This window comes from Mastigoproctus giganteus, chromosome 4, assembly GCF_048544385.1.
Source record: "Mastigoproctus giganteus isolate SK-2022 chromosome 4, ASM4854438v1, whole genome shotgun sequence".
NCBI lineage: Eukaryota > Metazoa > Arthropoda > Arachnida > Uropygi > Thelyphonidae > Mastigoproctus > Mastigoproctus giganteus.
Genome location: NC_143578.1, coordinates 32,415,282 through 32,436,619, shown reverse-complemented (window position 1 = coordinate 32,436,619; position 21,338 = coordinate 32,415,282). Strand labels below are relative to the sequence as shown.

The 21,338-nt window shown below is 36.2% G+C and overlaps 1 protein-coding gene across 1 annotated transcript in view; it reads right to left on the bottom strand.

The window, feature by feature from the left end:
- Positions 1-21,338, bottom strand: part of ninaC (STKc_myosinIII_N_like and MYSc_Myo21 domain-containing protein ninaC) — a 262,582-nt gene that overhangs the window by 73,067 nt on the left and 168,177 nt on the right. The window contains exons 21-25 of the mRNA XM_090371467.1: positions 18,486-18,696; positions 16,415-16,556; positions 11,693-11,846; positions 8,015-8,103; positions 4,425-4,619 (exon numbers count right to left, since the gene is read on the bottom strand). Of these exons, the coding sequence (XP_090227593.1) occupies positions 4,425-4,619; positions 8,015-8,103; positions 11,693-11,846; positions 16,415-16,556; positions 18,486-18,696 (791 nt within the window). The remainder of the gene's footprint in view (positions 1-4,424; positions 4,620-8,014; positions 8,104-11,692; positions 11,847-16,414; positions 16,557-18,485; positions 18,697-21,338) is intronic.

The window sequence follows — 21,338 nt, the reverse complement described above, 5'->3', positions numbered from 1 at the left end:
CTCAAGTACTACTGTTTCGTGTTGCATTCAGTAACAATTTTATATGTAGTATAAGAGTCATTCCTAGACATTAGTAGAATCATACTGTGTTTAATTTACACTTTGAGGAAAAGAGCTTCTATGATATATTTCTACAATCTTATCCCTGCAGTGCCTGCGGCAAAAAAGTCACATTACAAGTATGCTGTTACATTATATGTCAATATTTTTGAGGGAGAAAAAAACAAGGAATAGTGTAAAATAGTGTGCTTTATAATTCCATTTTTTATTCTGATACTAAATTGGATAATAGGGACATATAAATATTTTAGTAACAGCAGTTTTGTTATCTGCAAAAAAATTTTTCTGACTGCTTCACTTCAACACAGATGCACACGAAAGGAAATCAAAGCCAAAGCCTAGAGGAAAATAATAAATGAGCAGGCATGGCACATTTGATACACCAACCAAGTAGTGTATCAAACCTTTTATATACAAATTGTTAAGTCTACCATCATGTACAGTTATACTATACAGGTGGCCAAGAAAGTGCATGATATTGTATCAATGATTTATCTGATTTTTGCATATAGGGAGCAGATGTTATTTTCCCCATACATAAAGATAATGATAAAACCATACTTGGAATATTGCATTTCAGTCTGGACACTACATCTGAAAAAAGGCATAGAATGTCTAGAGAGATTTCAAAGAAAGGTAACCTAACTGAAAAGAACACTAATTGTTATCCTTATGAGGAATGGTTTAGAAGGTGTGCACTGTCATGATGCTTGGCAACTGGACACCTTAGTGGGCAAAGATCTGGAAGCAATAGATGTCACGAAGTTTACCTTTGGGCAATATACTGTGGATTATTATTAATAGCCATATGGTGCAAGGAAGCCTGAGGCTTATGCTGCACCAGGGGGGAAGAGAGAGAGAGAGAGAGAGAGAGAGAGAGAGAGAGAGAGAGAGAGAGAGAGAGAGAGAGGGAGAGAGAGAGTGTGTGTGTGTGTGTGTGTGTGTGTGTCAGTCAAAAGTAGAAGGTGTGGTCTGACCATTCCCTTATACAAAGGGATAATCACCTCCTTGTCTCTGCTAGCAAAATTCCTATATATCATTGACAAAACTCCATGACCTACTCTGGCAGCAGGTCTGCACTGCTCAGAGAACTTCATATCTGACTGCACAATTACCCTAAGGTCTTTTTCATTCTCCACCTCCCTAAGTGTAGTACCACACAATTGGTACATTTCTCTTATGGAGTACTTTGCATTTGTCTGTTTGTTAGTTTGTTATTTGGTTTTTAGGAGCATTAGCAACTAAGGCCATATTGCTCCGGGATATGCGGTGGTCATTCCCTAACCTTTCCGCATCCTCCGTATTTGGTGGTGACGGGCTCGAACCCCGGTCTAATCAAGAAGCGTGTGCTACGCACTGCTGCTCCTTCCCACCTGGCTACGGAGTCACCTTTGCATTTGTCAATGTTAAACTTCAGTTGCTGCTTCTCAGCCCATCTGCCTAACTTTTCTACATCCTGTTGATAGCATACTGTCTTTACTGTAATTAACAACCCTGCCGACCTTTGTATCATCTGCAAACTTGGACATTAAACCTGATATACCTTCATCGATATCACTGATAAATACACAAAACAACAATGGGTCCAGCACCAACTCTGAGGAACTTCACTAATAACATTAATCCACGTAGAGCAGTGTACATTTATTACCGCTCTCTGCCATCTCCCACTCAACCATCCCTTTATCCATATGCAGTAACTTGCTCTTAATGCCACACCGCTCCAGTTTGTACAGCAGTCTTCCATGTGCAACAATATCAAAAGCTTTCCTGAAGTCCAAGTATATATATATGAAAATTATTTTTTGCATCCATTTCCTTTGTGACCACATCATAGTATCCAATCAAATTGGTCAGACAAGACTTCCCCTTTACAAACCCATGCTGTGTCTGAACTATTACTGCTGTCTTGTCTAGGTGATCCTGTATCACCTCCTTAACCAGTGACTCCATTATTTTTCCTGGAACAGAAGTTAAACTAATAGGTCTATAATGATTTGTGTCACCCTTTGAACCCCCTTTGTGAATTGGGGATACATTTGCACATCTCCAGTCCATGGGGACCTTCCTTGACTCTAAGAATGCTCTCATCATTATGGCTAAGGGTTTGCTTACTTCCCTTGCTGCCTCCTTCATTATAACCGGATAGATTCCATCTGCCCCAGTTGCCTTTTTTATGTTTAACTTAAATTTCTCTTTACTCTCAATTATTACAAAATCACTTATCTCCCTGTTAGAGTTTAATAAACTTCTGGCATTCCCCTCCTTGAATAACTCCTCATGTGTGAATGTAAATGCAAAATACTCATTCAGTTTATCAGCTACTTGAGCAGAATCATCAATAGTCGAACCATCTATGTTAAGTGGACCAATCTGATTCATTCCCTTCCTTCTAGAGTTTACATAAGTAAAGAACTCTTTGCTGTTTTTCTTTGTATCCTTTGCCAAAGATTTCTCATATTGCCTGCCTAACCTCCTTTGTGACTTGATTACAGATTAGCTTATATATGCTGTAGGCTTCTGTGTTGCCTGATAATTTGTATGCATCCCATGCATTTTCCTTTTATGCCACGAGCCTCATTAATTCATCCGACATCCATTTAGGCCTGACTCTTTAACAGTATTTCTTAGTTGGTATGAAAAGCCTAGTAGCTTCCAAGATTAAGTTCCTGAAGGCTTCCCATTTAGAATTCACCATTGGTAACATCATCAGTTGATCCACTGTATAGAATTTAAAAACTGTCTGAGACCACTGTAGTCACCTTTATGAAAACAAAAACCCTTCCTTTTACACTCGATGGTAGATACATCTCTAAATAAATACCACATCAGCACACTGTGATGACTGTCATCTAGTGGTTCCTTTATCTGCAAATTCTTAATGCATGAATAATCACTGCTGATGATCAGATAAAGGGTATTACTCTCTCTGGTTTCCTCTCAAACATGTTGCTGTAGAAAACAATCCTCCAATAAATCCACAAAAGTCTTGATTGTGGGCGAGTGACCAACCACAAGTTCCAGTCAATTCTGGAAAGTTAAAATTCCCCATTATTAGACATTCTGATTTACTGGCCCATTCTATTTCTCTGCACAACTGTTCATTGTACTCCTCAGCAGAGTCATTAGGCCAATAACATACTCCTACTGTCATTTTCCCTTTACCAGTGGTTATGTCACACCAAACAGACTCAACATTGCACTGTCCACCCATGTCAACTGGATGCACTTCCTTAGATTTTGTGTGTTTTTTAACTAACAGCATAACCTCTCCTCCCTTCCTACCCTGTCTGTCCTTTCTGTACACATTGTACATCCCAAATTCTAATTCTGCACTGCTTATATCTGTGTGACACCATGTCTTTGATATCCCAACAATATCTGCCTTTGATGTCTTGATCAGCACAGCTTTCCTTAAATCTGAGTATATGATATCAAAATTATTTTTTGCATCCAGTTCCTTTGTGACCACATCATAGTATCCAAACAAATTGGTCAGACAAGACTTCCCCTTTACAAACCCATGCTGTGTCTGAACTATTATTGCTGTCTTGTCTAGATGATCCTGTATCACCTCCTTAACCAGTGACTCCATTATTTTCCTGGGAACAGAAGTTAAACTAACAGGTCTATAATTATTTGTGTCACCCTTTGAACCCCCATTTTGTATTTAACGTAAAGTATTTTCATTATCACAAATTCACTGAATTTGTCAGTGGACATAACTGTAATTAACATCTAAAAAAAACACCAGAGTAGAAATCTTTTGCAGTTCTGTAAAGGGACAAGTTTTCCAGCTTTCTGCCTATAGAGAATTATACAAAACTATTGGTTCTTTATTATTCTTTTTAATAATAACATTTGATTATTAATAAAAATATACAAAAACAGAATTCTAAATGGAAAAATTGTGGAATGGTATAAATTCTGTTTGGAGGCAGAAGAGCAGATTTCAGAGCCATAACCATGTGGTGAAAACATTTAGTTTTATCATTGTTATTATCAGGGGGAGTTGAGATATAAAGAAGCTACTGCTTAATATTACTGATCCAAGAACAAATGAACTGTTCCCCCCTCCCCTTCCAATGCTGTTTACTGATATAAAGTGTGATTATAATTAAACTGTCTTGAAGGTCTGGAGGCAGAAAACAGCTAATCGCATAGAGCTGAAATTTTAAATAGACAAATCTGGAAAAGAATAATGCAGAAAAAAAACCCTCTTCTTTAAAACCACAATTGCTGGAATAGCAGGATTTTTTTTTTTTTTTTATTTCTTTACCTATTAAGAGACCCTCAAATGTTAAAAGTTATCACTATTTTATTCTATTCACTTAATTAAATGAATGGAACTGATAATACTATACCTTAGGCAGTTCTTCAGAGATCAGTGGTAATTTTGTACCTGAATCTACTGGGTAATACAGATGTCCCATCTTTGTAAGAGGAGATTGAAACAGAATTTGTACAACCGGAAGAGATGATTGGCGCAAGACTTGAACTACATCAGAAGGCAAGAAATTTCTGTTCTTTTCCAAGAAATTATGGGCACTATAAGTAACCTATAAAATAAGTAGTATAAAACTCATATATTAGATATATTATAATATTTTAATTATAATTAAATTATTTTATTTTGGTAGTATTTTTTTGTGTAGCACAATTTGACCCATTCCTTGAATTTTCAGTAGTTCTGTTTGTCAAACTTTTTTTTTGAAAAAACAGAACTATTAGGAATATATGTAAACTCAATATTAACTCAGTTTGCTATATCTATTCGTAACTCACAGAATAAATAATACAGGATAGTATGGATCTTGTTTCAGGTAAGGAAACAAACATAAAATCATTATTGTATAAACACTACAGTACACCTTACTTCTTCCAGTTTTCATTCAAGTTTTACAGAGTTCAAGTAAATTGTTAAAGAAATAATTTATTTAAACTCTGTAGCTCCCTTAGATACCTTGGTTGCTATATCCCAACTCCCGCTTCTCCCAACTCCCGCTTCTCCCAACTCCACTAATCACTTGGAGCTCTTTGACTTCCTCTCTTTGCAACTTGACTTTCTCCAGTCCAACTTTCCTAACAGTGAGGTAATTTTCCTTGGTGATTTTAATGTTCACAACTCCAGCTGGCTTCCGTTTTCTAGTCACAACGACCCAGCAGGTCGAGATGCTAAGGCTTTTGCAATTACTAATAACCTAGCACAGATTGTTCATTTACCTACAAGAATACCGGACAGTCCTAATCGTACAGCCAATACGCTTGATCTTTTTCTCACAAACAACCCTTCTAAGTACACGGTCGAAGTGAGAGGTCCTTTAGGCACTTCAGATCACAACTTGGTGATTGTCTCTTCTCCAATGGAACCTTTATCTCATGGCTATTCCCAACCTCGTGTTGTTTGGCATTACAAGAATGCAAAATGGGATGACTTGCGAGACTTCTTTTCTTCTTTTCCTTGGTCGGATTACTGTTTCAAAACTTCTGATGTCAACGTTTGCTCAGATCGTGTCAGTGAAATTATTCTTGCAGGAATGGAATCCTTTATCCCACACTCCACTTTAAAATCTCGTCCTTTATCTAAACCTTGGTTTTCCAATAAATGTGCTAAGGCTGTCCAAGAGAAGAATGTTGCATATCGTAATTGGCTTGTTTCTAATTCTTCAGTTTCATTTTCTGCCTACACCAAAGCTCGCAACAATTGTGGCGCCTCCGTAGCCAGGTGGGAAGGAGCAGCAGTGCATAGCACACGCTTCTTGATTAGACCGGGGTTCGAGCCCGTCACCACCAAATACGGAGGATGCGGAAAGGTCATTCAGGGAATGACCACCGCATATCCCGGAGCAATATGGCCTTAGTTGCTAATGCTCCTAAAAACCAAATAACAACAACAACAACAGCAACAATTGTAAAGCAGTTATTAATCAGTCCAAACTAGAGTTTGAACAGGCTAAGAGTAGAAAACTTGCTTCTTGCCCTAATGGTAGCCGAGCATTCTAGTCTCTTGCTAAAGCTATTGGCCGCAACTTTTGCCCATCTCTGCTCCCACCTCTGTCCAAACCAGATGGTTCTGCTTTCACTTCAGCCAAGGATAAAGCTGACCTGCTAGCATCCCATTTTTCTTCCAGCTCATGTATTAATGATCTTGGTAAAACACCTCCCACCATTCCCAACATGCTCCATTCAATGCCTCCTGTGGTCTTCCGTCAAAAGGATATCAGAAGGATTTTGATGAATGTTGATGCTAAGAAAGCTCCAGGTCCTGATGGTATTTCTCCACTTGTTCTCAAAACCTGTGCTCCTGAACTTACTATTATTCTTTGCCGCCTTTTCTCACTTTCTTATTCCAAAGGTGTTTTTCCTTCTGCTTGGAAATTTGCTCATATCCAGCCAGTTCCTAAAAAGGGTGACAAATCCCTCCCATCCAATTATCATCCCATTGCAATTACTTCTACTCTTTCTAAAGTAATGGAGAAATCAATTAACCACCAACTCTTAAACTACCTAGAAACCTTCAGTCTGATCAATGATCGCCAGTATGCATTCCGTCAGTGTCAATCCACTGGTGATATTCTGGCTTATGTTACCCATTTATGGACTAATTCAATGGAAAGGTTCGGTGAAACACAAGTAGTTGCTCTTGACATCTCAAAGGCTTTTGATCGTGTTTGGCATAAAGGTCTTCTAAACAAGCTTCCATCTTATGGCTTGCCAACTGTTTTTAGTAATTGGTTATCCAGTTTTCTCTCTGATCGCTCACTGAGGGTGATGGTAGATGGCTCTCTGTCTTCTAACTTCTCCACTAATGCCGGTGTCCCCCAAGGTTCAGTTCTTTCTCCCACTCTTTTCCTCTTGTATATCAATGACCTTCTTCCATTGACTGGAAATCCTATCCATAGTTTTGCCAATGATAGTACATTGCCTTCAACTTTCCATTTTGAGGAACCTTGTCCTGCTCAATCAGCTTCAACTTCTCGAAAATCTGATACCAATTCCTTAAATGCCGATCTTCGGGTAATTCTCCAGTGGGGCAAAGACAACTTAGTTGATTTCAACCCTTCTAAAATTCAGTCTTGTCTTATATCTCGCAAAAAGGATTCTTCTGCTCCTATGCTTATGTTTAGTGACACTCCGATTTCTAGGCAAAATGATATATCTCTTTTGGGGATTACCCTTACTTCTAATCTCTCTTGGCACAAGCAAATTACAAATATTGCTTCCTCTGCATCTAAAAAAACTTGGTTTTCTCTTTCGCTCTCGGCGTTACTTTTCTTCCAAACAGCTGCTCACTCTGTATAAATCGCAAATCCGCCCTGCCATGGAATATTGTTCCCACATCTGGAGTGGTGCCCCCAAAACCTCTCTCAGGCTTCTTGATTCCATTCAGAAGAGGGCAGTTAGGTTAATTAATGATTCATCTCTAATAGAGTCTCTCCACTCGCTTTCTCATAGACGTACTGTTTCTGCTGCATGCCTCGTCTACAGATACTTCCATGGGCACTGTTCTTCTGAATTGGCTTCTATAATTCCCGCTCTCTTTTTCAAAACAATCTGAACATGTGCCGCCACCAGCCAACAGCCATTTACTGTCCAACTTCAAACCCACAGAACCAACTTTTCATCTTCCTCATTTATTCATTCAACTGCCGTTTTCTGGAATAACCTTCCTTCATACATATTTCCTGAAAATTACAATCTACAGAAGTTCAAGTCCAATGTCAACAAATATCTTCTTTTGTCTTCTTAACCTCCAACCCAAGCACGGTACTAAGTACTATAGGTTCTAATACCTCTCATGTTTGGGGTTCACATAAAAAAAAAAAAAAAAAAAATTTTAAGTTTAACTAAAAATATTTAGGAAATAGGAATATGTTAAGTCTACATTAGATAATGCTCCTGTATGTAAAAATCAAAATTAACAAAACTTTATATAAAGCAATATTCAACTTACTTTACCAGCATAATGTTCAATAGTGAATTGTAAAGCATTTGACTTTGGACGAATGTAATGTTCTGAATTTACATTTTTGTGAAATTTTTCTAGAAAAGAAAAAAATATAAACATATAGTAATATGCATATATAAATATCATATGATAAATAAAAAAAAAATTAACACATTCATGGAAATGCAAACTTTAATAGTCCAGTTCAGTTCAGTGATAAATTTAATACAGACTTTAAATAATGTTTAAATTTTACTATATTTAATGGATAAAGTGCTGTCTGTATTGAAAAATTTTAAAAAAATCCTGAATTTACATGGAAAACTATAAAACACAATAGAAAAATTTATCATTAAGACAAAAGACCATTTTTAGCATTAAAACATATAGCTTCTGAAGATACAAATGTATATTTATTGCCTCTTTTATAGGTTAACAAATATGAGAAATATGCAGACATTCGACAGAGAATTCTATAGGCTCTATTGAAATATTAGTAGTTCAAGATGAACATTTAATGTGGATTAAATCATGAAATGTTATTTAATGTGTATTTTTTACTTTACATTATTAAATATAGATTTAATTAAATTTAATTAAGCAAACATTTAAAGTTTTAGGTTTTTTTAATCTGATAATGAGTTAGTAAGTAACAGCAGAGCAACTAAAAATGTAGTGTTATGCTTACAGAGAAGTAAAAAAATAATAGACTTTACGATATTAATCTTTTACTTTCATTTTCCACTTCTTTCATGTTTCAATAATGGTGCTATTAAAAAAATTATATAGCAATGGTTAGGCAACATCTTGAATGCTGCAAACTGTTTCAATAAGGGTGCTGGTAAAAGCAAAAAGCTTGCTGTTATTATTTATATAGGCATTAGCATCTAAGGCCTTATTGCACTGAAAATCAATGGTTATGTCACACCTTGAAAATACTTTTAGGAAGAAAGTAGAGCTGTTGAAATAAATGGGTGCAGGAGCAGGAGGTCAAAAAAAAGATTAGTTGGGGAATGCAAAAAGGTAATTGTAATCTTACTAAGAAAGAAAATTGCAATAAATTGCAACATCTGAAACTAGGCATCTGTATGGAGAACCAATTGAGGTGGTCAGGGCTCTAAAAAGGTTGAGTAAACTAAAGGTTGATGGCATCTTTTACAGATGCCATCAATATTTAGTTTGACAAATGCAAGGAGACAAAATTTAGATCAGAAAAGCAAGGGAACAGAAACTTCGATTAAAAAAAGGATACTTGCAGAATAGATGTATGGAAGTTTGCCTTTAGACAGAGTAATTGATTGTTGGAATAAACTACCTAGTATTGTGAAAATAGAAAGTCTAAACAAATTTAAAATGGATTCGGCAAATTATTAGATTAGAAAAAATAGGCAAATGAAGTTTTTTTTTTTTTTTTTTTGCTAATACAGGCATACCTCGAATAACGAATAGGATGCGTTCCACGAAATTACTTCGTTAATCGAAACTTCGTTTTCAGAGGTAAAAATACTATGGCCAGAATAGGGATACGTTCCTACGTAAAGAAAATGAAAAGCTTTTTTTTCGAACAAAGAAAAGTTTTATTAAATAAACAGTCAACTTACATACAAAGTGAAATCACATTTTAAAATATGAGTCTAAAGTTGATTGCTTATGCTTTTTTTCTCTTTCATTTAACAATTGCCTATACGGAGTTATTGCATTTAACACTGATCGCTTAACAATAAAACTTCCTAAATCAGGATCATTTTCACTAAAAAAATTTAAAACGTTTTCAATGTCATTTAAGCACCTTTTTAAATCTTTGGTTGTTAACACTTTTTCGGCAGGAACTTCTTTAACTTCGTCTTCATTATCTTTGTCTTCATTGCTAACAAGGTTTTCTAAATCTTCCACTGAAAAACCATCATCTTCTGCATTCAATAAATTTCTAACATCCTCTTCATCGACATTTTCGAAACCTATTGATTGAGCCATCGGGATAACTTCATTTCTAATTTCTTGGATGTTATTTTCTTCTTCTAGTACAACTTTTGGCCATATTTTGCGCCAAACTCCATTTAAGCATTTCTTAGTGACTTCTTTCCAAGAACTATCAATGTTTTTAATTGCGTTTTTAATGGTGTAGTTTTTCCAAAAAGTTTTAACTGTCATTTCCTCTTTATCCTCTAGTTCAGTTAAATTGCTTAATGTTCGACGCAGATAATAAGCTTTAAATGATGCTATTACTCCCTGATCCAATGGTTGAATCAGGGAAGTTGTGTTTTCTGGAAGAAACACAACTTTGACAGGAATGCATGTGTCCAACGTGTTAAGATCAGTAGGATGTCCCGGAGTTCTTCAAAGTTGTTTTTTTGACAATACCGTTTTACTTCAGGACAAAAGTGGTTAACAAACCAATCAGTAAATAACTCCTTGGTAACCCACGCTTTTCTATTTGCTTTCCATATTACAGGTAAATTCATTTTTATGTTACCTTTTAACGCCCTCGGATTTTCTGAATGGTAAACTAATAACAATTTTAATTTATAATCGCCAGAGGCATTTGATCCAAAGAGTAACGTTAAACGGTCTTTGGCTGCTTTGAACCCAGCAGCTGATTTTTCTTCAATAGAAATGAAGCTTTTTGTTGGTAGCTGTTTCCAGAACAAACCGCTTTCGTCAACACTGAACACCAAATTTGGTGGAAAATTTTCACGTTCAGTTATTTCCTTTAGTTTTTCTGGAAACTTATTTGCAGCTTCTCCTGTTAATTTTACACTATGAATCCTGGCCCGTTTTTTAAATTTCTCGAACCAACCACGAGAAGCCCCAAAGGTTTCTGTAATTTCTTCAGTTTGTTTAGATTTCAGGTGATTAAACTGGAATATTTTTTTTTATGTTAAATGGGGCTTGAAATTGCGGACTTTGTTATATCGAAGCTTCGTTATCAGAGGTAACGTTAACCGAGGTATGCCTGTACTTAAAGCTTGCTTTCTTCCATCATTTTGCCAATACTAATTTTACAGCTATTCTCATTAGCACTTATAAGGTATTTATTTTAAAGAGTTAAAACTTGTTTTTTATTGTGAAAACTTTGCTTTGATTTATTTAGTTAGTTTGGTACATGAAGAGCTTTCAAAATAATAGTTTGCTTTCATATTCATTAAGAATTTACGATTAACTATATAATACCTGCCCAGTAATATCATATTAATAGCCAATCATTTAAAAAACATAAATCACTTTTGTGATTACTATTTTGATTATATTCAGTGAAAAAAATATGATAATTGATTTATAACTGCCGATGTTGATTTGAATAATTTTCATTATTGGCAGCAACAGTTTATTAGCACTTTCGCTGCTCACTTTTCCAAAGACCTTTATGAACCAAATTCAAAAATTACAGGATTGAATCAATCTGAATTGGGGAGAGCAGAGACATTTTGGGGCTTTCTTCTCACTATGGCAAAGGTTGCTTGACAAAAATATTAAGTTTCAATTCAGTCAAATTGGACAAAATAGTCAGGTGGGTTCCCTCCAAGTGGATTAAAAAGCCGACACACTTTGTCATTATGTGCATTTAACATGTTAATAAATTTTATAGAAACAAATGTCTATTTTTAAGGTTTAAACAAACAAGAATGAATAACTTAAGATGCAGACAAATAGTTTGTCTTCTTGAAATGATAGATATTTACTCACCTATAAGTGACTGATCAGTAGCATTGGGAAAATGGCTCTCTTCATCTAATAAAGAAAGAAGACCTAATGGTTTGGAAAGAAACATGTCAAGTAAGGGACGATTGTCTCTAAATTTCACCAGATGGACATCAACACCTTCATTCATATACTCTCTCTGGAAAATAAAGAATAAAAAGAACTAGTACTCCTAAATATTGATTATTTAGGAGTACTGCATATTTCATGCCATAATTAGTAAACTTAGTGCAATTACCATGATATTATTATCATACCAGCATATTTTTTTATTATAGTGTTAAAGCTTACTACTACTCGTTCTTACATATTTGAAATAATGGCATAATGCAGAATGACAGAAAATTTCTAATGTTTATATTGATCATCTCTGAACAGTCCATAAACAGACAATATATTAATGATATTAGCATTAGCATAGGCACATGATGCAAGAAAGCAAGCTTATATAGCATCAGGCAAAAAAAAAAAAACCAAACCCTTATTTCACCCATCCACTTGCTCCAAATATTTGTCAAGTTCTGCCTTGAATCTATTTAAGCTATCAACTTCTACAATGACAGATGGAAGTTTGTTCCACCAATCAACCACCAGCTGGCTAAAGGCAAACTTCTGCACATCAATCCTACAACTGTCTTACCTCAATTTGAATTTATGCCCTCTCAGGCGATTATTCTGAGCAAGAGGAAGAATCCCATCTGCATTGAGCATGCTCAAACCATTCAAGGCTTTATACACCACTATCAGATCACCTCGCAGGTGCCCAGTCTCCAGACACTGTAATTTGCAAAACTTAAGCCTTTCTTCACAAGAGCAACCCTTTGTTCCATTCACTAATCTTGTTGCCCTTCTCTGTACTCGTTCCAACAGCTCTACATCCTTCTTAAAATGAGGCCTCCAGACCTGTATACAGTACTCAAGGAGTGGCCTGACCATTGCCTTATACAAGGAGATAATCACCTCCCTATCCCTGCTAGAAAAATTCCTGTATATCATTGACAAGACACCATGAGCTACTCTTGCAGACCGTCTGTTCTGCTAAAAAAACGTTATATGTGCCTACACAATTACCCCCAGGTCCTTTTCATTCTCTACCACTGTCAGTGTGGTACCACATAGTTAATACTTCACTCTGGAGTTGCTGCTTCCCATATGTAGTACTTTACATTTGTCAATGTTAAACTTCATTTGCCACCTCTCAGCCCATCTGCTCAACCTTTCCAGATCCTGCTGCAGTAGCATAGTGTCAGTAGTGTCCTTGACAACCCTGCCAACCTTCGTATCATCTGCAAACTTGGACATTAAGCTGGATATACCATCATCAATATCATTTATAAATACAGAAAACAACAATGGACCCAACACTGAACCCTGAGGGACTCCACTAATAACATTAGTCCACGAAGAGCAGCGTCCATTGATTACCATTCTCTGTCTTCTGCCACTCAACCATCCCTTTATCGACAGCAGCAATTTGCCTCCAATGCCACACTGCTCCAATTTGTGCAGTAGTCTTCCATGTGCAACTGTATCAAAGGCTTTTCTAAGATCCAAATATATGATATCAAAGTTATTCTTTGCATCCAGTTCCTTTGTGACTACATTATAGTATCTAATGAAATTAGTCAGACAAGACTTCCCCTTAACAAACCCATCCTGTGTGCGAGCTATAACTGTAGTCTTGTCTAGATGATCCTGCAGTGCTTCTTTAACCAGTGCCTCCATTAACTTCCCTGGAACAGAAGTTAAACTAACAGTCTGTAATTACCCGTGTCTCCCTTTGATCCTCCTTTGTGGATTGGGGTCACATTTGCACATCTGCAGTCCATGGGTACCTCCCCTGAGTCCAGGGAAGCTCTCATATTTATGGCTAAGGGTTTGCTTACTTCCATTGCCGCCTCCTTTAATATAACTGGATAGATTCCATCCACCCCAGGTGCCTGTCTTGTGTTTGTCTTCAACAATTTCTCCTCCACTTTACTCTCAGTTATTACAAGGTTATCTAGCTTACTGCCAGAGTTGAATACACCTCTGGCATTCCCCTCCCTGAATAACTCCTCATGTGTGAATGTTGATGCAAAACATTCATTTAGTTTGTTAGCCACCTGAGCAGAATCATCAACAGTTGAACCATCGATATCAAGTGGACCAATCTGATTCATCCTCTTCCTTCTAGAGTTTACATAGATAAAGAACTCTTTGCTGTTTATATTTGCTGCCAAATATTTCTCGTAATCTGCCTTCGCCTGCCTAACCCCCCCCCCCCTTTGTAACTTGGTTACAGACCAACTTATATCTATCATAGGCTTCTGTGTCATGTTAATTTATATGTATCCCATGCATTTTTCTGCTCTGTCACATGTCCAATTAGTTCATCTGACATCCATTTATGCCTAAATCTTGAACAATATTTCTTTGTTGGTATGAAAAGCCTAGTATCTTCCAAGATTAATTCTTTGAATGCTTCCCAATTTGAATTTGCTGTTGGTAACATCATCAGTTGGTTCCACCATATAGAATTTAAATACTGTCTCAGACCACCGTAGTCACCTTTACGAAAGCAAAAACCCTTCCCTTTACGCTTGATCGTAGTTACCTCTTTGAGTAAATCCCACTTCAGCACACTGTGATCACTGCCACCTAGTGGTTTCTTTATCTGCAGATTCTTGATGCATGAAGAATCACTACTGATAATCAGATCAAGAGTATTACTCCCTTTAGTTGCCTTCCAAACATGCTGCTGTAGAAAACAATCATCCAATAAATCCACAAAATCCTTGCTAGTGTATGAGTGACCAACCCACAAATTCCAGTCAATATCTGGGAAATTAAAATCCCCCATTATAAGACACTCTAATTTACTTGCCCACTCTGTTTATCTGCACAATTGCTCATTATACTCATCAGATTCATTAGGCCTATAACACACACCTACTCTCATTTTTACTTTCCCAGTGCTTATGTCACACCAAACAGACTCAATATTGCATTGTCCACCCACATCAATTGGATGCACTTCCTTAGATTTTATGTGTTTCTAAACTAACAGCAAAACCCCTCCTGTCCTGTCTATACACATTGTACTCCCCAAATTCTGTACACATTGTACTCTCCAAATTCCAGTTCTGCACTGCTTATGTCTGTGTGACACCATGTCTCTGATATCCCAACAATATCTGCCTTTGATGTCTTGACTAGCACTTCAAGCTCATCGAATTTATTAATTATACCCCTAGCATTTGTGTACATACAAGTATACATGCACCTGTTTCTACTCTTAGTTACCCTAACACAGCCCATGTATTTACTTGTTCCACTATGACTCCCAGCAGTCCTGGAAATTCCCATTGCCTTGCTTTCCAGGCTGCTGCTCAATTGCATTTCAATAGAAGTAGTGCAAGAATCACTTTTACCTCTGCCAGCGGCTGCTGTTAATCTATTAATCCATGTATCCCCCAAGCTAGCAGTTTTCTGACCCAACTAACTCTGCGTCGATAGCATCAGCAAATATTCTTGCACCCTTTCTATTTAAGTGTATCCCATCCCTGTAGAAGCAGTCTCTCCTGTTAACAAGCACAGACCAGGCTGAGAAAAAGTCTACCCCTTGAGCCTTGCACAATCTCTCCAGGGCAGAATTGATCGACAAGGCTCTCATCATATACTCCCTCCTATCGTGTCTGGGCAGAATTGCAGACACTTTCAAATTCAACCCTAACTCACAGCTTTTTTCAGCATTGTCCTGTACTTGTTAAGTAATTCTGCCAGTCTCCTACTCTTAATATCATTAGTGCCAACGTGTACAACAATATCACCCTTTGTGCCCTTAAAGGAAGATATCTGCCCTACAACGTCTTCAACCTTTGCCCCTGGCAGACATACCCTGGTCCTGTTCCATCTATCCTTTTTGCACAATATGTTCCCCGTTTCCCTGACAATAGAGTCACCTACCACAACTAGTTCCTTTGGGACCAGCGCATTCTGCCTTGGGGGTTGCCGTTGTGTTGCATGATGTCCAAGTGCAAACTCCGGCATTGATGTGGGCAGCTGAGAGCTTGATGGGCCCCTCAATTTAAATCCTTCGAGGGCATCCACCCTGTCCTTCAAGCTCTCATATAAGCCCATAATTATGCCGAGTTTGTGCCTGATTTCCTTGCACTCCTTACATTGCGCGCACACACACACACAAAGACATTCCCCTTGGCAATATCATGTCCCGTTCCTGATTGCTCCACAAACATCAAACAAGCAGTGCATTTCAATAGACTGTGGTTCAGAGGTTCTCCCCCTGAGCCACAGCACTTCCACTAGTTTGAGCCTTTCACCTATCTCTAATGCATATTTTGATATGCATTAGAGATAGGTGAAAGCTTAATATTGCAGTAAAAATTAAGAAATAAAATAGCCTCCCCTTACAATAAATAATGTCTGTTTGTAATAATTTTGCATTTTGTGTTTCGAAGACTTAAGTGAGGCTTGAAACTTTGTACATACTTAAAGTTTCTTAACATAGTTTTCATTCATGTTGTATATTTTATTTTATGTTGATGTAAGCCTATCTGGTCATGTGCCATACAGGGTGGGTCTCTCTCTCACTCTGCTTTTGTGTACATGTTTATTATTTAGTTTGAAAAAATTCAAAAGTTCCAAAGGAATTCATTACTTATGCATTAAAGACAATACAAAACTAAATTTCCTTAAATTTCTTACCTGTTCCCATTTAAAGATATGCTGGTTGAAATAATATTGTATCTGTTCATTGGCAATATTAATACAAAGCTGTTCAAAGGAATTAATTTCGAAGTTTTCAAATCCAAAAATGTCAAGTAGCCCAACAGATAATGGTTCTCCACTGAAATATATAAACAAAGGAAATAGTATTATATGTAGATTTTTATAATCTGCTCCAAATCAGCAATTGAACTATTAAAATGACAAACTGAATATACCTCTATTTTGACTTTTTTTTTGGCTGATGCTATATAAGCTTGCTTTCTTGCATCATGTGCTTTTACTAATGGCAATGCAATCCTGGAACTTGCATTAATCACATAATCAAATAATTAGCTAGTCAAATAATTTTGTTTTGCAGAAACACAACATTATAATCAGGGGTTGTGTTACTGACAGACCTTAAAAAAAAAAGCACATTTTATCACAGAAAAATGTGCTTTTTCATAAGCACAATAAGTTAGCATGAAAACAGTATAACAAATATATGGAAATATAAATTCAAGACTAAATAATATTTAATAATTTGAAATCTTTATATGCCAATAATCTACACAAATTTAAAATATTTAAAATTTCAAAATCATTTTTAAATTTGTTTATCTTATGCATAATAGTGCAGATGTGTCGGCACCTCATTTATTTAAAGCTATACTAAACAATATACAGATTATAGTTGCCTTGTAAAAAAATCAGTTTGAGAATAATTTTTTTTCATGACTACTGTTCCTGTTTAAAGATGCTTGTTATTATTTAAAGGTACTTGTTATTAAGACAAAATTATCCAAACATTACAGAAGTGGGAAACCAACTTGGCATAAAAATAAACCAAAAAAAAAAAAAAAAAAAAAAACCACTTCTCATTTCCCCAATCCATTTGCTCCAAAAGTTTGTCCAGTTCTTCCTTGAATTTATTTAAACTATCAACTTCCACAACGACAGATGGAAGTTTGTTCCAGCAATCAACTACCCACTGACTATAGTCAAATTTCTGCACATCTGTTCTACAACTGTGAGCATTGAGCCTGCTCAAACCATTCAAGGCCTTATACACCTCAATCAGATTATCTTGGAGGTACCTGTCTCTAGACATTGCAATTTGCAGAACTTAAGCCTTTCTTGGCAGGCTGTTGTTGTTTGGTTTTTAGGAGCATTAGCAACTAAGGCCATATTGCTCCGGGGATATGCGATGGTCATTCCCTGACCTCTCCGCATTTGGTGGTCACAGGCTTGAACCCCGGTCTAATCAAGAAGCGTGTGCTATGCACTGCTGCTCCTGCCCACCTAGCTACGGAGGCACCTTGGTAGGAAAGAGCACCCTTTGTTCCCCTCACCAGTCTTGTTGCCCTTCTCTGTACTTGTTCTAGCAACTCCACATCCTTCCTAAAATGAGGCCTCCAGACCTGATTTTAGGATATGAAGTTGCTAGAACAAGTACAGAGATTTTAATTAAATAAGGTATAAAAAGAAATGTTCACATTAATCATAGAGGGGCGCATATTCAAAAACTAAGTGGAACTGATATGACATGCAGGAACAAAATGCTTAATTCTGTTTATACTTGTATCACAAATTTTATATTTAGAAAAAATGGCAGGGATGTTAAGGATAAAAATGTGGTAAAAACTGTTGGATCACAACAATTTTTAATGCATTTTTTATCACTGGACAACTGAAAAATTTAGTGGAAAGTTCTGATTTTGCTTCCTCTCAGGATTGTCAGTATGCAGATCAAGAGAGACAACATGGGATAGTTTTTTAAATTAAGTTGTTGAAGGGAGTTACAAATGCAGGTATAGTAAAAACATGAGAGGCTATACTTCACTACATTGAAACACAATAAATTTTTGGAATTTAAATGAGTAAAAATAAATTAAGTATGCTGCCTTATGTTTCAGAGCATTATTTGTTCTTTCATCTGAACTAGAGAACAAAAACAAAATGTAAAATTGTATTTATAGTTATTAATGAAAGATATTAATTAAAGACTGTGTTATAAATTAAAGTAAAGGTTAATTTAAGATTGTATGGTACAGTTTTAATTACTCACTAAACAATCCGTCCGAAGGATAACAAACAGTTGATTTGATTAACAATCCAGTCAAATAATCGTCCATACATAGCCTTGGCCATGGCATCTCTTGTGCTTTCTGCTTCCTGTACTGAGTTGTGCCTGACAATACTTTCTCCTCTCGTAACAACATTGGTGGTGGTTAGTGCTCGATACAAACTTTTTGCATTAACTCCTAAGAGCTTTGACACTGAAATAAACAAATATTTTGAGTATTTTGGAAATTAATATAAAGGGGGAAAAAAGATTCAGTCTAATCTAAAATTTTACTGTTGGATCAAGAATGCTTATGAATCTGTTCTAATTAATATGCCAATAAAAAAAAACCATTAAGAGAAAAAAAACAAAACAAAAAACAAGTTCACATATGTATTTGGACATTAGCACTTCTCAATAAAATGGATGCCATATTTTTGTGGTCTTTTGCTTCATTATACACCTCAATCAGATCACCCTGCAGGTCTCTAGAGACTGCAAGGCGATCTGATTGAGGTGTATAATGTTTTGAATGGTTTGAGCAAGCTAAATCAATGCTGATGGGATACTTCCGCTTGCTCAGACTAAGAACCTGAAGGGGCATAGATTCAAATTGAGGAAAGACAGTTGCAGAATATATGTGTGGAAATTTGCCTTTAGCCAGCGAGTGGTTGATTTCTGGAACAAATTTCCATCTATCGTTGTAGAAATTGATAGCTTAAATAAATTCAAGGAAGAACTGGACAAACTTTTGTAGTGAATGGGAAGTGGGTTTTTTTTTTTTTTAGCTGATGTTGTATAAGTTTGCTTTCTTGCAGTCACTACTAATACTAATTTGGCATTTAGCACATAGTTGCCTACAAAATATTTTACAACAGCTTGTGCAAATTTCCTTATTTAGAGAAGGTTTTCCAGATGACATTACAAAATTTGCTTTTATTTCATTAAAAGCTTTACTAGTTTGCCTTACAGCTAGAATATTTCTTCAGTAACATGATGTGCCATCTCATTTTCACAAAGTGTAGTATTTCCTTAGCCAAAACATTACAGAGAGGATGGTTTTGGTGGAGAATATTCTCTGAGGACTGTCTACCATGGAAAGAAAACATCTTTCCATGCTTCACCAAATGCTGCATAACCTATCAACATTAAAATCTGGACATTAATATTTTTCATCTGAACTAGAGCACAAAAACAAAATGTAAAATTGTATTTATAGTTATTAATGAAAGCTATTAATTAAAGACTGTGTTATAAATTAAAGTAAAGGTTAAGATTGTATGGTACAGTTTTAATCACTCATTAAACAATCTGTCACTTTCATCATTAGGCTATTTATAACAGCAAAATTACATCCGACTGCAACTTCTCTTCACCAATGAATAAAATATTCTAAAAGTTTGAGGATGATTTTTTATTTACCATTCTATCTGATCCAAATGCAAATTTTCTCCAGCACATATATTTATTTCCTTGACTACCCTAATTTATATATCCTCCTCCTGTTTTCTTAAATCATTCTGCTCAGGATGCTGAGTGGGATGATTCACACATGAGGAATTCTTTAGGGAAGGAGATACCAGAAGTTTATTAAATTTTAACAGAGAACTAAATGCTTTTGTGATAACTGAGAGGGAAGTGAAAGAGAAATTGTTGAAGCTAAACATAAAAAAAACTGGATAGATCCCATCCTGGGATGGATGGGGTCTATTTAATTATATTAAGGGAGGAAGCAAAACCTTAGCTATAATTATGAGAGTCTTTGGATGCAGGGAAGTTCCTTGTGAACTGGAGATGTGAAAAGGTATCTTCAATTCGCAAAGGGAGATCAAAGGATGGCATGAGTAATTACACACCTGTTAGCTTAACTTCTGTTCTAGGAAAAATAATAGAATCAATGGTTAAAGAAGTAAAGCAGGGCCATCTAGACAGAAGTGCAGTTATAGTGATCACAGCATGAATTTAAGGGAAAATTTTGTCTGACCAATTAAATTGGATACTATGATGCAGTAACAAAAGAAATAGATGCAAAAAATAAATCTGATATCATATATTTGGATTTCAGGAAAACTTTTCATCCTGTTGCACATAAAAGGCTGCTGTACAAATTGGAGCAGTGAGGCATTAAAGGAAAGTTACTGCTACAGATAAAGGGATGGTTGAGTGGGAGAAGACAGAGTGGTTATTAATGGTCACTGCTATTCACGGAGTAATGTTATTAGTGGAACTTCTCCAAGGATTTGGTGCTGGTTCCATTGTTGTTTTCTATATTTATTAATGATATTGATGAAGGTATATCAGGTTTAATGTCTAAGTTTGTATAAAAAGATTCGCTGGGCAGTTAATGACAGTAATCAAGGTATGCTCTTGCAACAAGATGGGCTGAGAAATGGCAGTTGAAGTTTAACATTGACAAATGCAAGGTACTGCATATGAGTAGCAGTAATCAAAGATTAAGGTAACAACTGTGAGGTACTACACTTGGAAGTGTAAAATGAAAAAGTCCTAGGGATAACTGTGTAGTCAGAAATTAAGTTCTCCGAGCGGTGCACACATGTTGCCAGGACAGCTCATGGTCAATGATATACAGGAACTTTGCTAGCAGGGATAAGGAGGCGATTATCCCATTGTATAAGGCAATGGTAAAGGCACAACTTGAGTACACACAGCTCTGGAGATCTCATTTTAGGAAGGATGTCGATCTGCTATAATGGATGCAGAGAAGGGCAATGAGACTGGTAAGGGAACAAAAGGGTGCACTTTTGTTTCCCTCCCTAAAATTGAAAATATATTTGCTCCTCTCACAACAGGAGAACAAACATTTACAAAAACAATTTTGATAATGTACAAGGTGTG